General features: G+C 31.8%; 1 protein-coding gene across 1 annotated transcript; it reads right to left on the bottom strand.

Moving 5' to 3' along the window:
- Nucleotides 1-18,840: 18,840 nt before the first annotated feature.
- LOC114163339 (exocyst complex component EXO70E2) lies at nucleotides 18,841-21,881 on the bottom strand. The gene has a single exon (XM_028047591.2). The coding sequence runs from the start codon at nucleotides 20,916-20,918 to the stop codon at nucleotides 19,005-19,007; it is 1,914 nt and encodes a 637-aa protein (XP_027903392.1). The 5' UTR covers nucleotides 20,919-21,881; the 3' UTR covers nucleotides 18,841-19,004.
- Between the last annotated feature and the right edge of the window lie 451 nt (nucleotides 21,882-22,332).

Raw genomic sequence — 22,332 nt, 5'->3', positions numbered from 1 at the left:
AAGGCATGAGTTTTTATTGAAGACAATTGTACTAGGATTTCCTAAGATTCATTATTCTTTAACTAAATGTGTTCCTTTAATTCATTTATGAAATTGTTTTATTTGTATAATTTGTTGAAATTTCTTAAAATTATTCTTTTGAATATGAACATGTGAAATTGAGTTTATAACTAATAAATTATGAAAGAATTTTTGTGTTTATTCACATGGCAAGAAGGTTCATATATACACGGTACATGGTTCTATTTTGGTATCAGGTTTCCTAAACTTATGCCTGCAAATCCCTAAAAGATTGTGCCTATCATATTTTTCTGGACAACATGAATAAAATCCCCAAACATAAGCCTAATAATAATTATGCATTTAATACAAAAAATTGCTGCAACAGATATTTTATTGCTGCAACGGATATTTTATTTCCTATTATCCCCCCTCAAGGTGGTGCGTGTGGAGTCCAAATGCCCAGCTTGCCAAGTAAATCATGAAACTGAGTGCGTCCCAAAGCTTTTGTAAAAGTATCTGCGAGTTGGGTGCGAGTGGGAACATAAGATGGTTGCAAATTTTGACAGACAATCTCATCACGAATAAAATGACAATCGACGTCAATATGTTTGGTACGCTCATGAAAAACAGGATTCTTTGCAATGTGTGATGCAGCTTGATTGTCACAATAAAGTTGTATGGGCATGGAATGAGTGACCCCAAGATTGGAAAGAACACTTTTGATCCACTTCAGTTCACATGTGGTACTAGCCATGGAACGATACTCAGCCTCAGCAGACGAACGAGCCACTGTATTCTATTTTTTAGTTTTCCAAGAAATAGGAGAATGTCCAAGAAAAACAATCCACCCAGTGAGAGACTTACGAGTGAGTGGACAAGCGGCCCAATCAGAATCACACCAACCAGAAAGTTGGAGATCACAACGACTATCTAATAACACTCCTTGGCCAGGGTTACTTTTGAGATAGCGAACCACTCGTAAGGCAGCTTCCCAGTGCTCTGTTCGCGGTTGTTGCATGAACTGGGAAAGAACATGGACACAATACGATAATTCTGGTCTGGTGAAACATAAGTAAATGAGGCGTCCCACTAACCGGCGATAGCGATCAAGATTAGCAAGAAGTTCGCCATTGGCAAGACCAAGGTGATGATTTTGTTCGAGTGGGGTACTGGCTGGTTTCGCACCAAGTAGGCCAACCTCACTGATAATATCTAGAGCATATTTTCGTTGACAAAGAAAAATACCTGTATAGGATCGAGCAACTTCCACTCCTAAGAAGTATTTTAACTTGCCCAAATCTTTCATACGGAAACGTTGACTTAAGTAGTCTTTGAAACATTGTATGGAGTCATGATTATTTCCACATATAATCAAATCATCGACATACACTAGAACCACCAATTGTATATTTTTATCATGAAGTGTGAACAAAGAGTAATCTGAGTAAGACCGTTGAAAACCATACTCTTTAAGGGCCCGAGATAGTTTAGCAAACCAACAGCGTGGGGCTTGCTTTAACCCATACAATGATTTGTGAAGTTTACAAACCATATCTGAATGAGATGAGCGAAAGCCCGGTGGAAATTTCATGTAGATCTCTTCTTGCAAATCACCATGTAGGAACGCATTGTGTACATCCATTTGGTGAAGTTCCCAATGCTTTGCAGCAGCCACCGCAAAAACAATTCGTACAGTGACCATTTTTGCTACTGGAGCGAAAGTTTCGTTGTAATCTATGCCTTCAATTTGATGATTTCCAAGGATAACCAAACGAGCTTTAAACCTTTCTATGGTTCCATTAACATGATACTTGATTTTATAAACCCACTTGCATCCTAGTGCCCTTTTTTGTGGTGGAAGGGGGCACACGGTCCATGTATTATTATCTTCAAGTGCTTGTATTTCTTGTTGCATTGCCGAATGCCATCTCTTATCTTTTATTGCTTCTGAAAATGTCATGGGCTCTTTCTCCATTGTCATAGATGCAAGAAACCTACAATGCTTCACTGAAAATTTTTCACAATTAGCATAATGAGCAATAGGATAAAGCACCTTTGATTGTCGTTGCGGAATGGGTGAACAATTAGATAGGCTCCCAAAAGTTCGCACTGTATTGGTCACATAATCTCGAAGCTTTACAGAGGGAACTCGGACACGCTTGCCTCGCCCAAACTGCTCTTCAGTTTCTGGTTGTGAATCAATTGCAACATCAATTACAGTATCGTGTGCATCCTCAAGATTTGTACCTCCCCTGATGTCGACATGTGTGTCACAGCCTGCTAACTTAGTGGTCGTGAGCAGCTCATGATTCTCACTTTCAATGTTAAAATTGGCTTCTCCATTCTGCATTTCAAGTATTGGCTGATTGTTGGACCTGTCATTGTTCTCAAAAGGAAACTCTGCCTCAAAAAAATCAACATCTCTTGATACAAAATAAGTGTTGGTGTCCAAGTTAAACAATTTCCATCCTTTCTTTCCATGTGGGTAGCCCACAAAAACACACTTCTTACTTCTAGTGGCAAATTTATCTCCCTTCCATCCTTGGTTATGAGCGTAACATAGAGACCCAAAAACTCGAAGATGATCATAGGAAGGTGGTTTCCCATTTAGCACCTCATAAGGGGTTTTCCCATTCAACAAAGGTGTCGGTGTCCTATTTATCAAATATCCTGCAGTCATAATACATTCACCCCAAAAAGACAAAGGAAGATTACCTTGAAATCTCAATGCTCGAGCCACATTAAGTATGTGTCTATGTTTCCTTTCAACTCGTCCATTTTGTTGAGGTGTTCCGGTGCATGATGTTTGAAACATAATTTCACGTTCAAGAAACTTTGTTCTCAAACATGTAAATTCTGTTCCATTATCACTTCGAATCATCTTAACTTGCTTTTCATATTGTCTCTCTATTATGGCAATAAAATTCATCAAGGCACGAGAAGCTTCCTTTTTATCTAGTAACAAAAAAATCCAAATTGCTCGAGAATAATCATCCACTATAGTTAAAAAATAATAAGCACCACACGAAGAAGGAGTTTTGTAAGGTCCCCACAAGTCACAATGAACCAGATCAAATGCACTGGCAGCTTTATGATTACTTAAAGGGAAACTATCTCTAGTTTGCTTAGCCCTTTGGCACACATCACATGCCTTATTTCCATAGTTATTATTCTTGCTACTAGTATTTGAAACTAACTCAGTAATTTTCAAAGAGGGATGCCCCATTCGCTTATGCCAAAGATCAAGTGACATCATAACATCAACTTTGAAGGCTTTCTCATGGCGAATTCCTCTGAAATAGTAGAGCCCATCTATTCGTTCACCCAACCCAATCAACGTCCTCGAAGTGCGGTCCTGCATCACACACAAAGAATTAGTGAACTGCACTATACAGTTCGTCTCATCTATCAACTGAGTAACAGATATCAAGCTGCAGTTTAATTTAGGCACATATAACACATTATTTATTTTCAGCCCTCCTTCAAGAGTTGTTGTCCCCTCCTTAGTTGCAACAACTTTTTGTCCATCTGGAAGTCCAACGGGACATCCTTGTACATTCTTCAATTCTTGAAGTAATTTCAAGTTTCCTATCATGTGGTTTGAAGCTCCTGTATCAATGATCCAAGTTTCTTTACCTGTCATTCTTTCATTGGCATTTGCCTTCTGATTATTCAAGATCTCTACCAAAGTTTGCCATTGTTCCGTACTCAATCCCATGAGACCTCCCTTGTCTACCTCTGTTGCTGTCTCAGGTGCTCTTTGAACAGCAACTTGAGCAGCATTTGCTCGCACACCTCTGCCACGTCCAGAGTTGGTACCTCGTCCTTGTTGTTGCCCTTTCACGCGAGCAACTCCTTTCCCTTCATGACGTGGTCTATCACCCCACCAATCTGGATATCCAACAAGTTGGAAACAACTCATGGTGTCATGGCCTGTCCGATTGCAATTTGAACATACTATTCCTTTGTCTTTTGTATTTTCTCTTCCTCTCATCCCTCCACCGGTTTGTACAGCCAAACCAACAATCTCTGTTCTTTCTTCCTTGGTTCTAACAATGGCCTTCACGCGTTCTTCTTGTATCAAGATGGAATACACTCTATTCAATGATGGTAATGGATCGGTTGCAAGAAGATTTGAGCGAACCGTTCCATACAACACGTCATCTAATCCCATCAAGAATTGGTGTACCTTCTCTTCCTTCCTTCGTCTCTCTAACTGTGCCTTGATGTTGCATTTGCACCCTTCACATGTGCATGTTGGTATTTGTTGGTAGTTTCCCAACTCATCCCACAACGTCTTGAGCTTTCCATAGTAGTTTACCATGGCCATCCCTTTTTGTTTGCATTCAGCCAGTTCTGATTTCAATTGTTGGACCCTTGGCCCATTCACAACTGAAAAACGTTCTTTAATGTCGTCCCACAGTTCCTTTGCGTTCTCCCTATAAGAAATGGTAGAACGCAAAGAGGTTTCAATGGTGTTTAGAATCCAAGACACCACCATAGATTGCACGGTCCACCAATCCTCAATTTCTGGTGAGTCTTCATTTGGTTGTTGTACTGTGCTGTCAAGAAACCCCCATTTACGTCGTGCACGTAACGAGGTTCTCACAGCTTTTGCCCATTCTTCATAATTTTCACCCCGAAGTTGAACTTGGGTGATTATGCTCCCTGGATTGTCGTTCGAATTCAGATCATACGGTGATGGCTTCTTCCTTACCATCCCATGTATTTCTACAGATTTCTCTTTCTCAGAACCTGGTTGCTCTGATGCCATAATAAATTATGAAAGAATTTCTGTGTTTATTCACATGGCAAGAAGGTTCATATATACACGGTACATGGTTCTATTTTGGTATCAGGTTTCCAAAACTTATGCCTGCAAATCCCTAAAAGATTGTGCCTATCATATTTCCCTAGACAACATGAATAAAATCCCCAAACATAAGCCTAATAATAATTATGCATTTAATACAAAAAATTGTTGCAACAGATATTTTATTGCTGCAACAGATATTTTATTTCCTATTAATAACATAAGAAAAATGTCTCATATAAGATATTAATAAGACAAAAGAAAAGCGTAAGGATTAATGGTCAATTTTGGTCAATTTTGATTGTCAACAAAATTTTTCCATCCTTTATTTGGTTTTTATTTTTCATAAATGCATGACATGATAGTGCCCTATCGTAATCAAATAACCATTACAATTGCAATGACAAATTAAAACTTGGATGTACATATTTGTTAATACTTACAAATCGAATAATTCGAACTTGATTACATGATTTTGATATAATGTATGATCATGAGTATTGTGCAATAATAATGATGTATGTCTTAATGCAGAGTTATTGGACTAGTTGTATGAGGTCACCTTATGTGTTTCTTCTTAAAACACTTAAATACATTGAGTAGTGAAATTTTTGAATAAATAATTTTTTTTGAATGATTTTGTCATCATGTTTTGCTTAATTTAAATTCTTGTCATTAAGCCATGCACTCATAGTGATCTACTTCTTAGCTTCCTATTAAACTTGATTGTGCTCGAGAATGAAATGGTGAAGAAGGGAACTAGAGGCATCATTAATTGTTTTAAGATGTAAATTCTTTACCTACAAAACATTTAAACATTTATGTGACTTAGGGAAGAACACGAAAACACATGTGAGAAACCTTCATGACAGAACATCCTTGTCATCATTTGTAGCTCAAAGACATCTTTGTAATCCTTCTAGTATTCAAACTCATCACTTGTTGAAAGGTTCATCGGATGAATATCATAAAAGCATGGGGTAGAAAGAGATTTCTTTTTTCTTTATACTTGGAGCAAAGAGGTTTAGTGAGTGGTTCAACGCTACAATCTCATTAAGGTTGAGGGGTGTAGTAAAAGGAAGATCTTAGGAAGAGAGTCTCTTGAAACTGCCACATTTCAACCCCTTCTAGAAACACCTCTTGCTATAAAGGCGAAGGTAGCATGATGAGATTTGATTATGGTGCAGATGCAACTTTTCTTGGTGGATACATTAGAAATTTTGGATTTCTATCAACATAAACATCAAAGGTGTGATCAAAGAATAAGGTTCATCTTCATAGAGAATAATAATCACTTTAAATCCTTGGTGAGATATACAAGAGAGAAAGAACCAAGGTGTTAAAGAATAAAATCTAACAACCCATATTTTGATCAAGTGTTGTTAAAATTTAAGCTAACATTACATTTCATTAAAATTCTTTATGCTTATTTTATGTTGTAGAGAATGTTTTCTTCCATTATTTGCCAAAAAGATTCATAAAAACTTATGTTATATCAATTATCTCTTAGTAAATGAGTTAAAGTTGTTGTGCTTCAAACAACTCCCTAGCACACACCTTGTTAACTCTGGAAAACACTATCTACCTTGTACGATTTAGTGCTTTACACAATTTCAAGTAAAGGCAATCTAACCAAGGTCTTATGAGTTCTATTGACCATCAATATTATGCTTTAAGAGGAAAATCATATTTAATGATGCATGAAGCACATTATAATGCATCATTTACATTCAAGATGCTTAAAATCGCAAGGAAGATTGTCTTATGAACTAAAGTTGTTCAATGACCAAAAATTGATTTGTAACATCTCTTTTCTTCAACACTTATATCAAACCATCCTTAAAGAAGAATAGCAATGAGTTCAATTTACAAAAGGTGGTTAAATGCTGCTAAAATATTTATGTTCAAAAACAATACTCGGGCTTATAACCAAAAGTGACTAAGTGTTTAAAGAATACTTGACAAGTTAGTTAGGAGTGACTACGTTCAGAAACAATACTCAGCCATATGAGCCAAGAGTAAGTACAAGATGAAAACAATATTTGTGTTATAACTTGCAATATTAGTCTACATAATAAAACTCAATTTATTGAATGAGATTTAGAAACGTAATATGTGCTATTAGATGAATCACTATAAAAATCTTAATAATTTCTTCCTTTCCTATTGGTAGGAGATACCTAACCCTACAAAAAAAAAAAAAACAAGAATCGAACTATGAACAACAATTGTGGAAGCTTACCTCCTCTTAAATATATTGTACTTATAGTTTACTTGGACAATCATTATCAATTTTTGTAAATATTTTTAACTTCCAATCTTTTGTCGTAAAATAACAAAAATTAAGGTAAGAGAATTAAACATCGAGTGAATTTTCCCTTATTCCTAATATAGGTTGTATGGAAATTTACCAAAATCCTAATTTATATATATTAGAAAAATCATAACCATAATTAAAATTATAAAATAATAATTTTAATAACACTAAAATAACTAAAATAATAAATTACATAAAAATAACAACTAGGTCAATCTCTAAAGAAAAAAAAATGCTTAACCACTCATATTTTACACTTACATAAAAACTAAAATAATTTAATAATAAAGATTATATATAGTTAATAAATTAAAAGGAAACTTTACTCTATAAAAGAGGAGAACTAAGATTAGTAAAAGTACAACACCTTTCAATTTTTCTTATTTCTTACAAAACAAATCCATAATAAATAGTTTTCCAAAACACAAACGTTTTAAAATAAAGAGTAAATTAGTTCCTTTTTTTTAAGCTTAAAAAAAGAAGTCGAAGTGCAAAATTTTTAATATTGCAAAAGCGTTAATTAAAATGATATTTTAATTTAAAACGTAAACCCATAATTCCTGTTCCCTACAAAACCAAAAACAATGTACCCTTTTTGCCAAGCGTCTCTTCTCAATGCAGTCTTTGCCAGCACCATAGATAGAGAGATAAAACGACATCCGCCACATTGAAACGACGACTTCTCGTATTCCGAGTTCACTCACTCTCATCACACTATATTACAATATATTTTACCAATCCTCTTCACTTTCTCTAACGCTTCTTCTTTCATATTACCACAATGTTTTCTTCTTCACCATGATCTACCCTTTGCCCCTTTGGTTTACTCTCTGATTCATCTATATACACGTTTTCACGTTACACCGTTCAGATGTGTATGCACCGTAGATTAGTGAAATCACTGGAGGCAGCGGTTCATCGATCTCTTCCTGAACTTTGTTGTTTAACGTCACAACCATGAATCGATCGATAAACCTCTGCATCCGGTGTTCCCTGTCACATTTTCTTTATTTTTTGTCCACTGTTCTTAAATAATAATAAATCATTGGCTATTTCTCCCGTCCTAGAAACCATTTTTTTTTTCGAAACTCTTATTTTTCATTTTCAATCTCTGTTGCTGTTGTGTATTTATTCAGTGGGTTTAATATTTGGATTAATTGATGTAACTATACATGCTTATGCATGTACCAGGTGTTGTGGTGCTGATACATATTCCAATTCTGTGTGGGCTATTATACAGAAGTGGTTTTCTATTGCTGCAATCTTGTGAAGTTTGTTTCTGATATATTTCTGTGCTTGTCTTTCCTTTCTCGATTGATTCATACTTCCTTAGGTTTTATGGAAAACTGTTTGAAGATTGAGATCCACCCTGACTTCTTTACTTTTCTCTTCAGGTCATGTGTGCATTATTGCTTGGCCTAACTAATTTCAGAACTGTAAACTGGTATGAATTATTGCATATATTTATTATAGTAATTATAGTAATTATACTATAGTAATATAAATTCCCTGTATACGAATTGTCGTTACAGTGATCTCCTCTGTGTTTACATGAGTTATGAAGGTTGTTGATATTTGTCAGATTGCTTCCAGGTAAAATTGAGAGTTTTATGTTTATGGCAGTAATTAGGGTGATGCGGTGGGATTGAAGTTAGGAAAATATATTTTGACTATTAAATTTTAATAATTTTTTTTATAATTTTCGATGTTGTTTTTTCTAATGATTTTTAACTTTTTAATTTTTAATATTTTAAAATTATTTAAAAAATGTCACGTTAAATATAATTGCTATTAAATTATTATGGCACGGAAGAGTTTACTCTGCGTAGTTTTGAGTGAATTTCTGTATGTGGATGGGATACTTGACATAGTTCAAGGCTTCATGCAGCCTTCTTTCTATCTTTGAAAAGATGCCTGTTTGAGATGTTATGTTGAGAAGCATGTGAAATGATTCCATTCATATTTCATATTATATTGGAGTGAAGCTTCTTAAAGAAGTTCAAGCTTCAATTCAAGCCAATGAAAATTGCCTTAAATGTGTTATTTATTTTTTCTGTGAAGGTAAGGGTTTGTACCCAATTGCCACAGTACTGTGCACTGTTTTTATGTCCCAGCTGCTTAATGTTGTGGAAAAAATATACCCAATTAAAAGGAACATTCCAATTATAAAAATATTTAAACTTAAGATTCAAATCCACTAAGATAATTAAAATATGATGGATGTGGCACAATCGAAATTAAATTAAATTTCATTGATACAACTTTTACTATACTATCTCAAATTTTAAGAATATCAATCTCAAAAATATTTCATAACAGCGATATAAAATAACTTTTGAGTAAAATATTATTTTTAGGTATTTAATCCAGAAAGTAATTTAATCTATGACGAAAGACGAAATCATTTTCTACAGATATTTCACGTTTAAAGTTGTGATCACAATTTAAGAATTTTATAATTTGGTGAAATTTGTCTTTTTTTTTTTTACTTTTCTTGTTAACCATTTCTCCAAAAGTTATAAATATTAGTATTAGAATATTCAGTAATAAAAAACTCATTTTTTCTTTCTATAACATTCTATTTATATTCTCTTATTTGTATAGAGGAACACTCGTATACCACATATTTGTTGAGAAAATTAGGATTCTGTTGAGCGAAACCTCAAGTGATTTTTTTTTTTTTGCACTGGAAGGAAATTTGAAGTTTAAAATTAAAAGGGCGTTAAAGAGAAGAAATTTTCCTACTGGTTGAAAATAGGAGTCACACATTTCATGTTTGTTCATGCTTCTCATGCGTACTTGGTCGAGCTTAACTGCTCCTTGTAGACTCAAAATAGTTCAGAATTTCCCCATGTCACGTGGGCTTCAATTTTGGTTGTTTTCTCTTGCCTCCTTCATTTGGTCGAATTCAGTCTAGTCGAGCTTGACGTAAATTTGGTGGAGTCGCTTTTGGCCCAAATTTTGCAATATTCAGCCAAGTTGACCTTAGAAGAAATTTGACCGGTTCGGCGGAGCCAATTGTAGTCGAAATTTGGCAGTATTTAGCTGAGTCGGCCCCGACTGAAATTTAGTTGAATTCAGTCAAGTCGACCCAATTGAAATTTGATCGAAAAGGCCCTTGACAAAATTTAGGCATATTTAGCCGAGTTGGCCATGACCAAAATTTGGACGTATTTAGCAGCATTAGTCCGGGTTGAAATTCAGTCAAGTTGGCCCTTATCGAAATTTGATCAAGTTGGCCATAACCTAAATTTAGTGGTATTCGGCCAAGTCAGCCTCGAATGAAATTTGGTTGTGTTCAGCCGAGTCGATCGTGACCAAAATTTGGCCATATTCAGTTGAGTCGGCCCTGATCGACGAATTCAGTCGAGTCAACCCTGACCGAAATTTGGCCGAGTATGCCTTGATCCAAATTTGGCTATATTGGGCCGAGTTAGCTTTGGTCAAAATTTGGCAATATTAGGCTTAGTCAACCTTAATCGAAATTTGGCCAAATTCAGTCAGGTCGATCCTGATTGAAATTTTGCTAAGTCGATCCTAGCCCAAATTTGGTTGTATTCGGCCACATCGACCCTGACTAAAATTTGGTCATATGCGGCCAAATTTTACCGAGTTGGGCTTGACCAAAATTTGGACATATTTGACCGAATCGGCACCGACCAAAGTTCGTTCGTATTTGGCCGAGTCGACCCTAGCTAAAATTCGACCGAGTTGACCCCGACCAAAATTTAGTTGAGTCGACCATGACCGAAAGTCAATCGAGTTGGTCCCACGTTGAAATTTGACTGAGTTGGTCCTGACCAAATTTTGCCTAATTTGATTATGTTGGTCATAATAAGGACACAAATTTTAGAAAATTCAATCTAAATTTCTATTGTAAAATATGGATTTTGGATTTTGAACTTGATTCTAATATTTGGATCTAAATTTAAATCTTGATCCAAATTTTTGGATATCGATTTTAAAAAAAATCTAAACTAGTTCTGCTGAAAAATTGGATTTGGATAAGAAATCTTATCCAATCATTTGAATCTAAAATGGAGGTGAATTTTGAATAATTAAAAATTCAATCCATGATCTAGAAAATTTATAGAAGAAGTACCCATTGAGTTGCAAAAGAACAAGAGAATGATTAAAAACTATTCAAATCTCATTCAATTTAAATAGTGATTTATATATGAGAGCTTTAAATAGTGATTTATATATGAGAGCATGGGCTCTATGTACATATGACCTAATTTTCTTACAAGCATGACTAAATCTACGTGGGACTAAAAGCTACAAAGTGTGACATCCAAGAGTGTGAAACGATCGCCCCCAAAATAGCTTAAAATGACTATTTTATGTGATGTGGAACTTCTTACTACATACCTTTCTTTCATGCTTTCTAGAATTTTTCATTGATTTTCCGAAGCTTGATTTAAGGTTCAAAGCTAACTCAATCATACTTTTATAAACTCTTATTATTACATGGAAAAGAGTAAGCTTGTACAATTTATACCAGACTATTAAGAAAGAAGAAAATTCTACTGCTCTCATTTCCAAAATAGTAGAATTTTTTGGTTTAATTACTCAAATATTATCGACTTTGGTATATGTGTTAATCTGATAGCCGCTTTTAGAAAGGTATCAATTGTATTCAAACTTTTGAAGAAACGCTTTAATTAGGTCCATTTTAGAGATAAATTATTAACGTCGTGAATGACGTGTCACATGTTAGTATGTTGTGTTTATTAATTTTTTTAAATTTTTTAAATTTTTAAATTTTAATTTTTTTTTGCAGAAAAAAATTGTCACGTGTCAATGTCACTATCAAATATTATTGTGTTGATATCAATTCAGCTATCATATGTGTCTTCTTGATTCAATTTAATCTCTACTTATGTGTCTCTTATTCAATTTTGTCCTAATTTTTTTAATAATTAAAATAATTTTTAATTCATTTTTAAAAGATTAAAAACAATTAAGTATAAATATTTTTACAAAATTAAGTATTGATATTTATATTGTTTCTCTCCAATTTTAGACCAAATTTATTATTTGTATAAATGTTATACTAATATTTTTTTATTAAAAATGACTTTTAAAATATTACCTTATTGTATATTATTAATTTTAAACCGATTCTTTTATTTTCATGAATGTTATACTAATATTTATTAAAAATGACTTTTACTACTAAATTAGTACTGAATTATTGTAAAAATATTTATGCTTAATTAGTTTTAATCTAAAAAAAATGGATTAAAAAATGTTTTAATTATTAAAAAAATTTGGGTCAAAATTGAATCAGAGACACATGAGTAGGGACTAAATTCAATCAATGGTGGAGACTAAATTGAAATCAAGACAATGACGTTTGATGGTGACACTAACATGTGGGATTGTCAAGCATTGCCCTGTGGCACTGACAATGCCACGTGTCACATCAGGGACGTGAAACGTGGCAATTTTTATTTTTGCAAAGAAAAATTAAATTAAAAAAAATAGGTTGACATGTGGCACGTCATTAACGACATTAGTAATTTATGTGTGAAAGGAACCTAGTTGAAGCATTTTTTCAAAAGTTAAGATGCAATTGACACTTTTTTAAAAGGGAATACCAGATTGACACATCTCTACTAAAGTGGGTACCATATGAGAAATTAAACCAATTTTTTTTTCTTTAAGGCTTCATCTATCATCTTAGTCATGGACCTTGTTATGGGTCCAATATGTTGCTTCATAGATGGTCCAGGCAAAGTCTCATTTATACTTAGAATATATAAAGGTATAATTACTGATTTGATCCCCTGATTTTTTGGTTTAGTTCAATATGGTCCCCTTATTATTGGTTGGTTCAATTTAGTATCTCAATTATTTAAAAGGGTTCAATTTGATCATTTCCGTTAGATTGGAGTCAACATCGTGTCCGTATAGAACACATGTCAAGCCGTAGAATTTTTAATTTTTAATTTTTTTTTTAAATTCTTTTTCTAAAAATTTATAATCTTCCACGTGTTAGGTTACCGTCATGTCACATGACAGTTTACTGTCATGACATGTGCTAGTGATAATAATTGTTTACAATTTAGTTCTCTATTTAGATTTTTGGTTCAATTTAGTACTCCTATTTTTTAAAATCATTCAATTTTTTCCTCTCCAATTTAAGACCAAATTAGTAAATATACTTAATTACAACTTATATATGGATGTTACAATAATTTCTTTTAATATATACATCAAATCACTTCACCTAAATACTCAAATTATTTTATTTTTTACATTTTTACCTTTATAATTTTTTACACTTGAACTTTTTTACAATTATAAAAAATAAAATAATTGGGAACTAAAATAAAATGATTTTTTACACGACACGATAGTAACTTGACATGTGGAAGTTTATAAATTTTTAGAGAAAAAATTAAAAAAAAATAAAAATTCTATGGCTTGACATTGTCATGTAGGGACATAGTGTTAACTCTAATTTAACGGAGATGACCAAATTAAACCCTTTTAAATAATTGGGGACTAAATTAAACCGACAAATAATAAAAGGACCAAATTGAAATAAACCAAAAAATTAGGGGACCAAATCAATAATTATACCAATGTATAAATGATATCTCATTTAAGGGTAATCTTATGTTATGTTATTTAATAGAACAATGATATTATGACTCCCATTTTTTTGACTATCATCCTTTGCTTCCTGATGTGACTTCGTGGGAGTCATTGATTAATGTACCACTCTCTTTTTTCTTTGAAAGAATCAATGATCCATCCAATAAAACGCGTCAGGGAATAAATGATGAGAGTGAAAAAAAAAGGTGTCAAAGTATAATTTTCCAATTTAATATTATTCTTGTAATGTTGTATGTTGTATCAATATTTATGACGAAAAAGTTTGTTTATATTGGTGAAAATAAGATATTGGATCAAGTATAATAAAAATACGCATTCAGAGCAAGCAAGCAAGGAGAAAAACAAACTTTCTCTACAATAAAGATAACCAATTTTCTCTCTAGACAACACGTGAATTTATCATGCAAAGTGAAAGATAGTATATTAACTACAACAAGGTAAGAAGATTGCACTATTTTATTAAGGAAGACAATTGATGAAATGTGTCTTATGTTCTCGTTGACACTAAAAGATATCCCTTAAGGTAATATCCAACTTCTTGCCATAATTAATTTTAAATATTTCATATATATTTACAACAAGACTACCAAGATACGTTATTATTATCATTATCTATTTTTTAAATAAAGTATTATCTCACATATAAAAAACTTTAAAACTTCTATTTGAGTACTTTTAAAAGTTTGAAACATAACTTTCTTATTATATTGTTTAAAAGGTTAATATGGAAGACTCATTATTTTATCCAGTAAGTATTAAAGCCTAAAGTAATGGTTCGTTAAAAAATACTTGGAAAAATTAGATAAAAAACCATTGGATAGAAATTAAAAAACAATACTTAAGTTTGAAGCTAGAAGTTACTAGTAAAGATAATTATATTTGGTTGGAGATGCAAGGGACCTCATATTTATTCAAGTACTTAATATATTAATTTTTTTTGAAAATTTAAGTTTGAGTTTAAATTTTACATTGGATAGAAATGAGAAAGTTGAGTACTTAATAAGAATGAAAATTTATAAATTCATCACCTTATAGTTTTGATTGGAAATGATGTCAATTTCTTGTGTTGGTTGGCCTGAGGTCTTATTGTTGTTTGTCTCCCAAGTGAACTCTCACTCTAAACACCAAATAATGGTATCTAACAGTGGTAGACGTTTGTGGTAGAAGGGAGGGGCCATGGCCCCCCCAAAAATTTGATTTTTTTTTATTTAAATTTTAGGTATTTTAAATTTTTTTATATTATAGATCTTAGATAATATATTATAAATTAATGATGATTAAATTAAATATTTTATTTCTTTTATAAATATAATAATTAATGTTAATAAATAATAAAATATAAAATCAAACATAATAAAGAATAAAGAATACAAAGATTTATCAAGATGTTTTTATTATTATTTTTTATTATGGTTTGAGCTTATTATACATCGTTTTCATTTCTTATTCTTAAATTTTTTTCTTTTGTTTTTGAAGAGAAAAATATTTATTTTTTGCTCTTGTTTCTCTTTGTTCTCTTTCATTCACGAGGAGGAAAAGAATTAGGTAATTCTTTTATCTTACTTGATAGTGAAATATTGGTTTAATAAATTATTTAATAAGTCTCTTTTATATTAATTTTTATTTTATGAACATAGAAGTAAAAGTATCTTATTGTGTGTTTTTTTATAACCGGATACTGTGGTTCATTATATGACTTGAGTTTCTCACAGATCTTTCTCATCTCCCATTCTCACCTATTTTCTTTTGTTTCTTAAAGAGAAAAAGATCTATTATTTTTGCTCTCATATATAAGTTGTTGTCTTCCATTCTCGAAAAAATAAAGAAGAAAGTAATTCTCTCGTATCACATGATAGTGAAATATTAGTTTAATAATTGTATATTAATTTATTTAATGAGCTTGTATATTAATTTTTTATTTTATGAACATAAAAGAAAAAATATTGTACTGTGTGTTTTTTATAACTGGATCTTAAGTGTGATTTGATTATTATCGAATTTTCTTTTGATATTTACGTCTCTCAGTTTTTTATTAGATTATGAAAATTTATTTTTTAGTCTTTTTTTTAAATAGGTATACAAATTCAAGTCTTCCATATATTTATTTGTAATTTTTTTTTTAGTTATCATTATACTAAATTATGTATTCATTTTTATTATATTAGTGACAATAATTAAATATATAAATTTTGAATGTATTATTTTGGCTCCCCCAACAATGTTGGTCAAGATCCGCCACTGGGATTCAAGTTGATGGTTAGTCTTGGCGACCAACTCATATAAGTACAATATGATCCCTGTATCGAAAGTCGTCTTCTTAACAAAAATTCAGGTAAGAGTGTCCCATTAAGATAAACTATTGTTTGAAAGGGATACTCGTGGTAGGAAATACTTCCGCTATAGGGGAAGTGTACCAATGTGGAAGGGACTCACCCTTTAGGGAGAAATTGTTGGGAATCCAAGTGTGAATCTAAGTCTTACATTAAGTAAAAATGAAAAAGTTTTCTATAAATCCATTATCTTAAGATTTTACGTTAGAAGTAGTGTCAATCTCTTATGTGGATTGAGCTTTGATTTCATTTGTGTTATATCTCTTTGGTGAATTCTCCCCTCCATAGACCTACTAGTATTATCAAAGTCGATGGTTGGTGTTAGTGACCAACTCACTAGAGCACAATCGGGTAGAAATGAGAAAATTGAATAACATATAACGAGTACAAATGAAAAAGTTGAGTATCATATATGGAAGAAGACCTATAAATCTATTGTCTTAAAGTTAATGTTTTGTGTTAGAAGTTATCTCAATTCCTAATATGGATTTGACTCATGTTTCATTAGTGTTATATCTCCTCGATTTATTATCCTGAAAAAAGTAAAAAATGCAACTCAACCTCTCATCTATTTTTTTTTTCTTCGATAAATTTCATTACAATAGATAAATATATAAGTTTTTAAGTATTGATAAAAATATAAGTTTTTTTTATATTGTTTATAGAATATTATTGTTAAGATAACCTATTTTTCTATCTTTATATCTCATCTCGAGATATTAATTTTATAGTATTTGGACTATAAAAATATGTTGCTTTCATAAAACGACTTTGCTACAAAATTTTAGTATATAAAAACATAATTTTCTTTTATATTATTACTTTTACAATATTTACTTAAAAATTATATTTAAATAATTTAAATTAAAAAATTACGCTCGTGATACATGCACTATTTTATTTTGCAACTTTCATATGTTATTTTATTTCAATGCTTGATGACCGGTATAAATAAATAGCATCTATGAATAAAATAATACTTCCAAAAAGGGTAATTGATCTGCATATAGTGAAGTTCTAAAATAAATTGTAGATTTTTAATTTATATTTTAAGTTTTAATTTTTAACTAGTATATAAATTAATTTAATTTATAGAAAATTTCATTTTCTTATTTCTTTTGATATAAGTTTTTAGGAAAAAAAATATTTGAACATTTTATCATTTTTATATATTAAAACAACATTTTAATTAACAAAAAACAATAAGTTATTTTATTGTTTTAATATTGGTTTTTTTATAAATCACGAAACTTCACAATTTTAATACGTTCAAAAAATTAACTTACAAAAATTCAATTGAGAAATATAAATTTTTGAATATCCAATAAATAATAATAAATTAATAAATATTTAATTAAAATATTCAAATTCATAATAAATTTAAAATTTAATTAAGCTCTTGTATTCTTTTCTTTTCCTTTTATATTTTTTCTTCTAAAACAATTTTATTTTATAGAGTCTGAAACTAAGGAAAAACAATAACAAAAAAGTATAATTGTAATGAATGAAAACTAGAATTGCTAAATTTGTCAGATCATAAATTAAAATGTTCATATCTATAGGTACATAAAAATATATTGATGTTAACTGTAAAAATTAGGTGAATAAATATTGTACAGAAATAAAAGGAATATCTTTTTTCACAAAACTAAAAGCAAAAAGCTTTTATATTTTCAAAATTCAATTTGTTAATGAAGCATTTATTGAAGTAACATTAATTGAGATTTTTTGTTTCTAAAAGTAGGTAGGTTACCCATATAAAGAAAGCATAGAAGATGCTCTAAAAGTGTATACTAGAAGAGATTAGGAATGTGATTAAGAAATAATTTGGCTTAGTAAAACTAATTTGAGACAAAGTATTTTCCTTTGACTAGAATATAAGATATATGAGTTTGACCTTAACTTTAGTGCGACCGACCAAGAGTGATGAGACACGTTATATAGAAACAAGTAGAGAACAACCCAATTAAATTTGTCTTCAACTATTTCGTTCATGTGGTGAAAAGAGAGAAACGTCATTTCTTTTATTTTTTTTATAAACAATTATATTATTAAAATTTTTTATAAACATATAATAACATTATAATACTATTCTTGCATTACATTTAATTCTTTATAGCATATATAAGAATAAATAAACAACATTATTTTTTACTTCATTTTATTTCTTTTTGGCATATTTTATCAAATTACATATACACCAATTATTTAAAAACTATTAAGACATAACAAAATTAATTTCGGGAAGAAAATGAAAATATCTACAAATAAAAGATAATAAAAGTAATGATATTTGACTCACTTTTTTATTTACTCTTAATCTACCACTCTAATCATATTTAGATTATCATATTATACCATTTAGAAAAATTTAAAATATATAATCTATGATTAGAATAATGAATTATAAAAATAAATTAAGAAAAGTGGGTTAAAATTGTAAATTTGAAACTGGAAAATTTTGGAAACAAACACGGTTAGATTTGTTTGTTCTTTTTCTTGTGTAGCAAGTCAGAAAACACTTGTTTTTTTTTTCTTGTGTCTCTTCCTTCATTTTTCTACTTCTCATTAGGAAAATAAAAGTTTAGTTTCACAAATTTTGACAAACATCCATTTTTAATAATAAAAAAAAACTCTAAGATTTTATTTCTTTATTTTTATAATTTTCATAAAAGAAATAAAAATTTACTCTATTTAATAATTTTGTCAGACACAAAAATGTTTGCCAGAAAATCATTTTCTCGTTATCGTGAAGAAAAAGTCACCATTTTCATTTATTTGATATGAACGAAGAACAAGCACAATGGCCTTCCTTAGCTAAACTACGACCATGATGTCATTTTTTTTTTTCACATGACAAGTAAAATATACAATGGTCTCTATGAAAAATGAAACCCAAGACAAGAAAAACCCTTCAATTTCTTTGCTGCAAAGATTTTGGTGACCCTTGAAAAAGGTCCAAAATATAACTCTGTAGATCCTCAACAGTGTACTTGATATACTTATCTGCAATGTTTGATGAGTTTCTTCCAGTGTATGATCCGTATGCAAGAACCACTTTCTGAGACACAGAAATTTGTAGATCCTCACGAAGTTCACAGTCTTGGACGCACCACCCTGTCTGGGTCCTGTACACTTCACGAAAGGCATTGCAAAACTTTTTGCAGCTTTTCTCCAAAGTTCTGTGTGAAACACAATTTGGCAAATTCTCATCCTTAAGCATACAAAGTATTGGACCCCAAGTCACCCTCTCATAGCACCTTGCATCGCGCTGATACTCAGCAGTGTGCTGCCGAAGCCAGAAATCTCCAAAAAAGTGGCTTAGATCAGAGCACTTCACCTTTTGCACCATGTAACGGATGTTGTTCATCATGAAAATATGTTGCAAAGCCAAATCTTTGTATAGTTTGGACTTGTTGCTCAAGTTGGATTCTAGAGCTGTGGCGATTGATCGAAAGTAGAATGCCATTGGACTCAGTGAGAGACCTGAGGCTTCTGGTTTATATCCTGCAGGATCAGTTGAACACTCTTCAACGAGAAGGTGATTGAGGGTGTCACCATATTCAACCAGTGTCATGATGTAATTCATGACATATTTGGTAACATGGTGAACACCCCCTTGAGGAAAAGGAATCTTTGAATGGTTAGTTGCAATAGCATTTCTGAATGCCAGAAATGTAGACTTGATAGTGTCACCAATGCTTGTTTGAAGCTTGTGAAACTCTCCTCTCACAAAAGCACCAACTTCTTCAAAGAACAATATATCTACATCCACCGAAACATGCTCCAAAACCTCATGCATGTCAAGCAAACGAAACATTCTTTCTGGGGTGTGTGTTCCCATTGCCACGGCCTCTCCGAAATTCAAAAGAAGCAGCATAAAACTCTGAGAAATTTCGGAAAAGCAACACTGATAAAAGGATCCAAAGTCCCCAAGGATGTGTTTGCACAATCTTTTCTCACTCACAAGATACACCTGAACAATGATCTTCATGGCTCGTATCCATTTCTTTATCTCATGGTTCAGGCACTGCCACTCCAGTTTCAGCACATCCTCAATGCTTAATTTTTCCATCTTAAGAATCACAAAATAATCAGCCAAGGCATCTCTTCTGGATGAAATGAAAACCTGAGAGAACTCTTGATGGTATTTTGAGTGAAACATGACATTTGCAATGCTCTTGAGATACTCAAGTACTGCTGGATTCATCAGATCAACAATGTTGGTCTCGGATTGGCCAGAACCGGTACTCCTGCGAACCTCGTTAACTTGTTCATCCTCCACTGCACGAAATGATTCATCATATGCCATATCCATTTTAGAATTGAAAGACATGCATTCAGGCTCAAAAAACTGCTTATGTTCAACAAGAATGTGGTCTAATTCTCTCTCAAGCCTGGACATAGCATCCTGCAAAACTGCATAAGCTCTCTCAAGAAGTTCCTTCTGCCTCCAGTTATCATTCACCACAGAAAAGCTTTCCAAACTCTGAATCAGTGTTTGGATTTCACCAACAAGTTTCAAATAATCAGAACACTCATTTGGACTAGAGTCCCATGTCATGGAAGGGTTTGCTACCCACATCGTTACCTTGTCTTCAACACACTTGAGTCGGTTCTCTAATTGCTTGATACCCCTTCCTTTCCTCTCATTGACTATGGAAATTGCGGACAATTGGGACAATTGGGTCTCAACATCCAAGAGGGTTTTTCTCAAGTCACTGGACACATTCTTACTTGCTGCTAGTGCCTTTAAAATGTGTTGAGCAGCAGCAACCACGTGTTGATCTTGTTCACAAGTGGAGATAACAGGTTTATGTTCCTCCATAGCAGAAAAACATGCAAGAGCACAGAGAAATCCAAACAAGAATGCAGTGGTTTTAATTTGTCACTGTGATGCAGACAAACGCAGCCGCAATTTGCAATCACAACACAGTCACAAACTCTAAAAACCTTGAGATTAAGGCATAAATTGCGATTGCAGACTTTAAAACCTTATTGCAGTCTCTACAACTGAACATGACTACTTCGTCTCCAAACTAAAATCTTTGTATAGTTTACACAAAAGGTATGGGTTAAAACAAAGAACCTTGCAAAAGCTCAACTTATAGACAAGAAAAAAAATAAAAGCAAGCTTTATAGTCCTCAAAGGAACAAGAATTTAAACCTTAAAAGCTTGAAACCCTGCATCTGGAAATTATGAAGAAGAAGAAGGCATGAATGAATAATTTTCTCCTCTTAACTTCTCATTCCCCTCTCCATTATCAAGAAAGGCAGAGCAACAACAGCAAGCCCCAACAATTGGGAGTAAGAGAGCTGATAATCATATATAACCCACCAAAACAAAGCACAACCTCCAAATTCAAACTTGTATAAATAGAATTGCCACAGGAAATGGTGAACTCAACCAATTGACCCTCACACAAACACCTACCGTGCCAATTAATCACTGGTAACTGAACCCCCAAAAGAATTTCTTTGAAAAAAGAGAAAGACAATGAAAATCACACACAGTTCACAGATTTCAAAACATGATTCAGGTAAGAGAAACTATAAACCAGGACAAAGGATCAAGTTGGGACAAAGATGCAAAAAAGAAGAAAGCTTAGAAATTGAGAAAGTGGGGACGAATTTTGTGTAGCAAGGGGAAAATTGGATGTTAATTAATTGATATTTGTGAAGAGAAATTGTTTTTGTGTGGAGAAAAAGAAAATTGTGGAGGAGCTTTGCTTTGCTATGAGAGTTTTTCTAACTACAAAATTTCCTCAATCTATGGCTTTTGACTTTTGACGGACATGTCACAAGGATTTAACGAAATTAGAAATTGAAGAAATTCACCAGAAAGCGTGTTGAGTCACTGTGATCTTGTTAACACGTAGGTAAAGTACACACTCTATTACTTCCTTTTCTTGTTTTTTTATATACACTTACTATATCCTCTTACTAGTCTTTAACTTGTAACATATATTTAATTACACAATCACATATATTTTCATTTTTAATAAAATTTACAAATAATAAATTGATTCAACTATTCATACTTAATTTTAATAAAAATATTTTTCAATTCATTTTATAATATCCAAATTTTAAAAAAGGTTAAATATGTTTTTTTCTTTAACTTTCAGTGAATTTTGGAATTAATTTATTTCAAAATTTTAGAACAATTTAGTCATTTATCTTTCAAAATATGTGAATTTAGTTTTTCGAATCAAATTTTATTAGGTTTATTTGATGTTTTG

Source organism: Vigna unguiculata, chromosome 9, assembly GCF_037176805.1.
Source record: "Vigna unguiculata cultivar grain cowpea cultivar isolate G323 ecotype 2 chromosome 9, ASM3717680v1, whole genome shotgun sequence".
NCBI classification, from domain to species: domain Eukaryota; kingdom Viridiplantae; phylum Streptophyta; class Magnoliopsida; order Fabales; family Fabaceae; genus Vigna; species Vigna unguiculata.
This window is presented reverse-complemented; position numbering and strand designations above follow the sequence as displayed.

Coding starts and splice junctions, on each gene's coding strand:
- LOC114163339 (XM_028047591.2), bottom strand. CDS start 20,918: ATGGAGGAACATAAACCTGTTATCTCCACTTGTGAACAAGATCAACAC.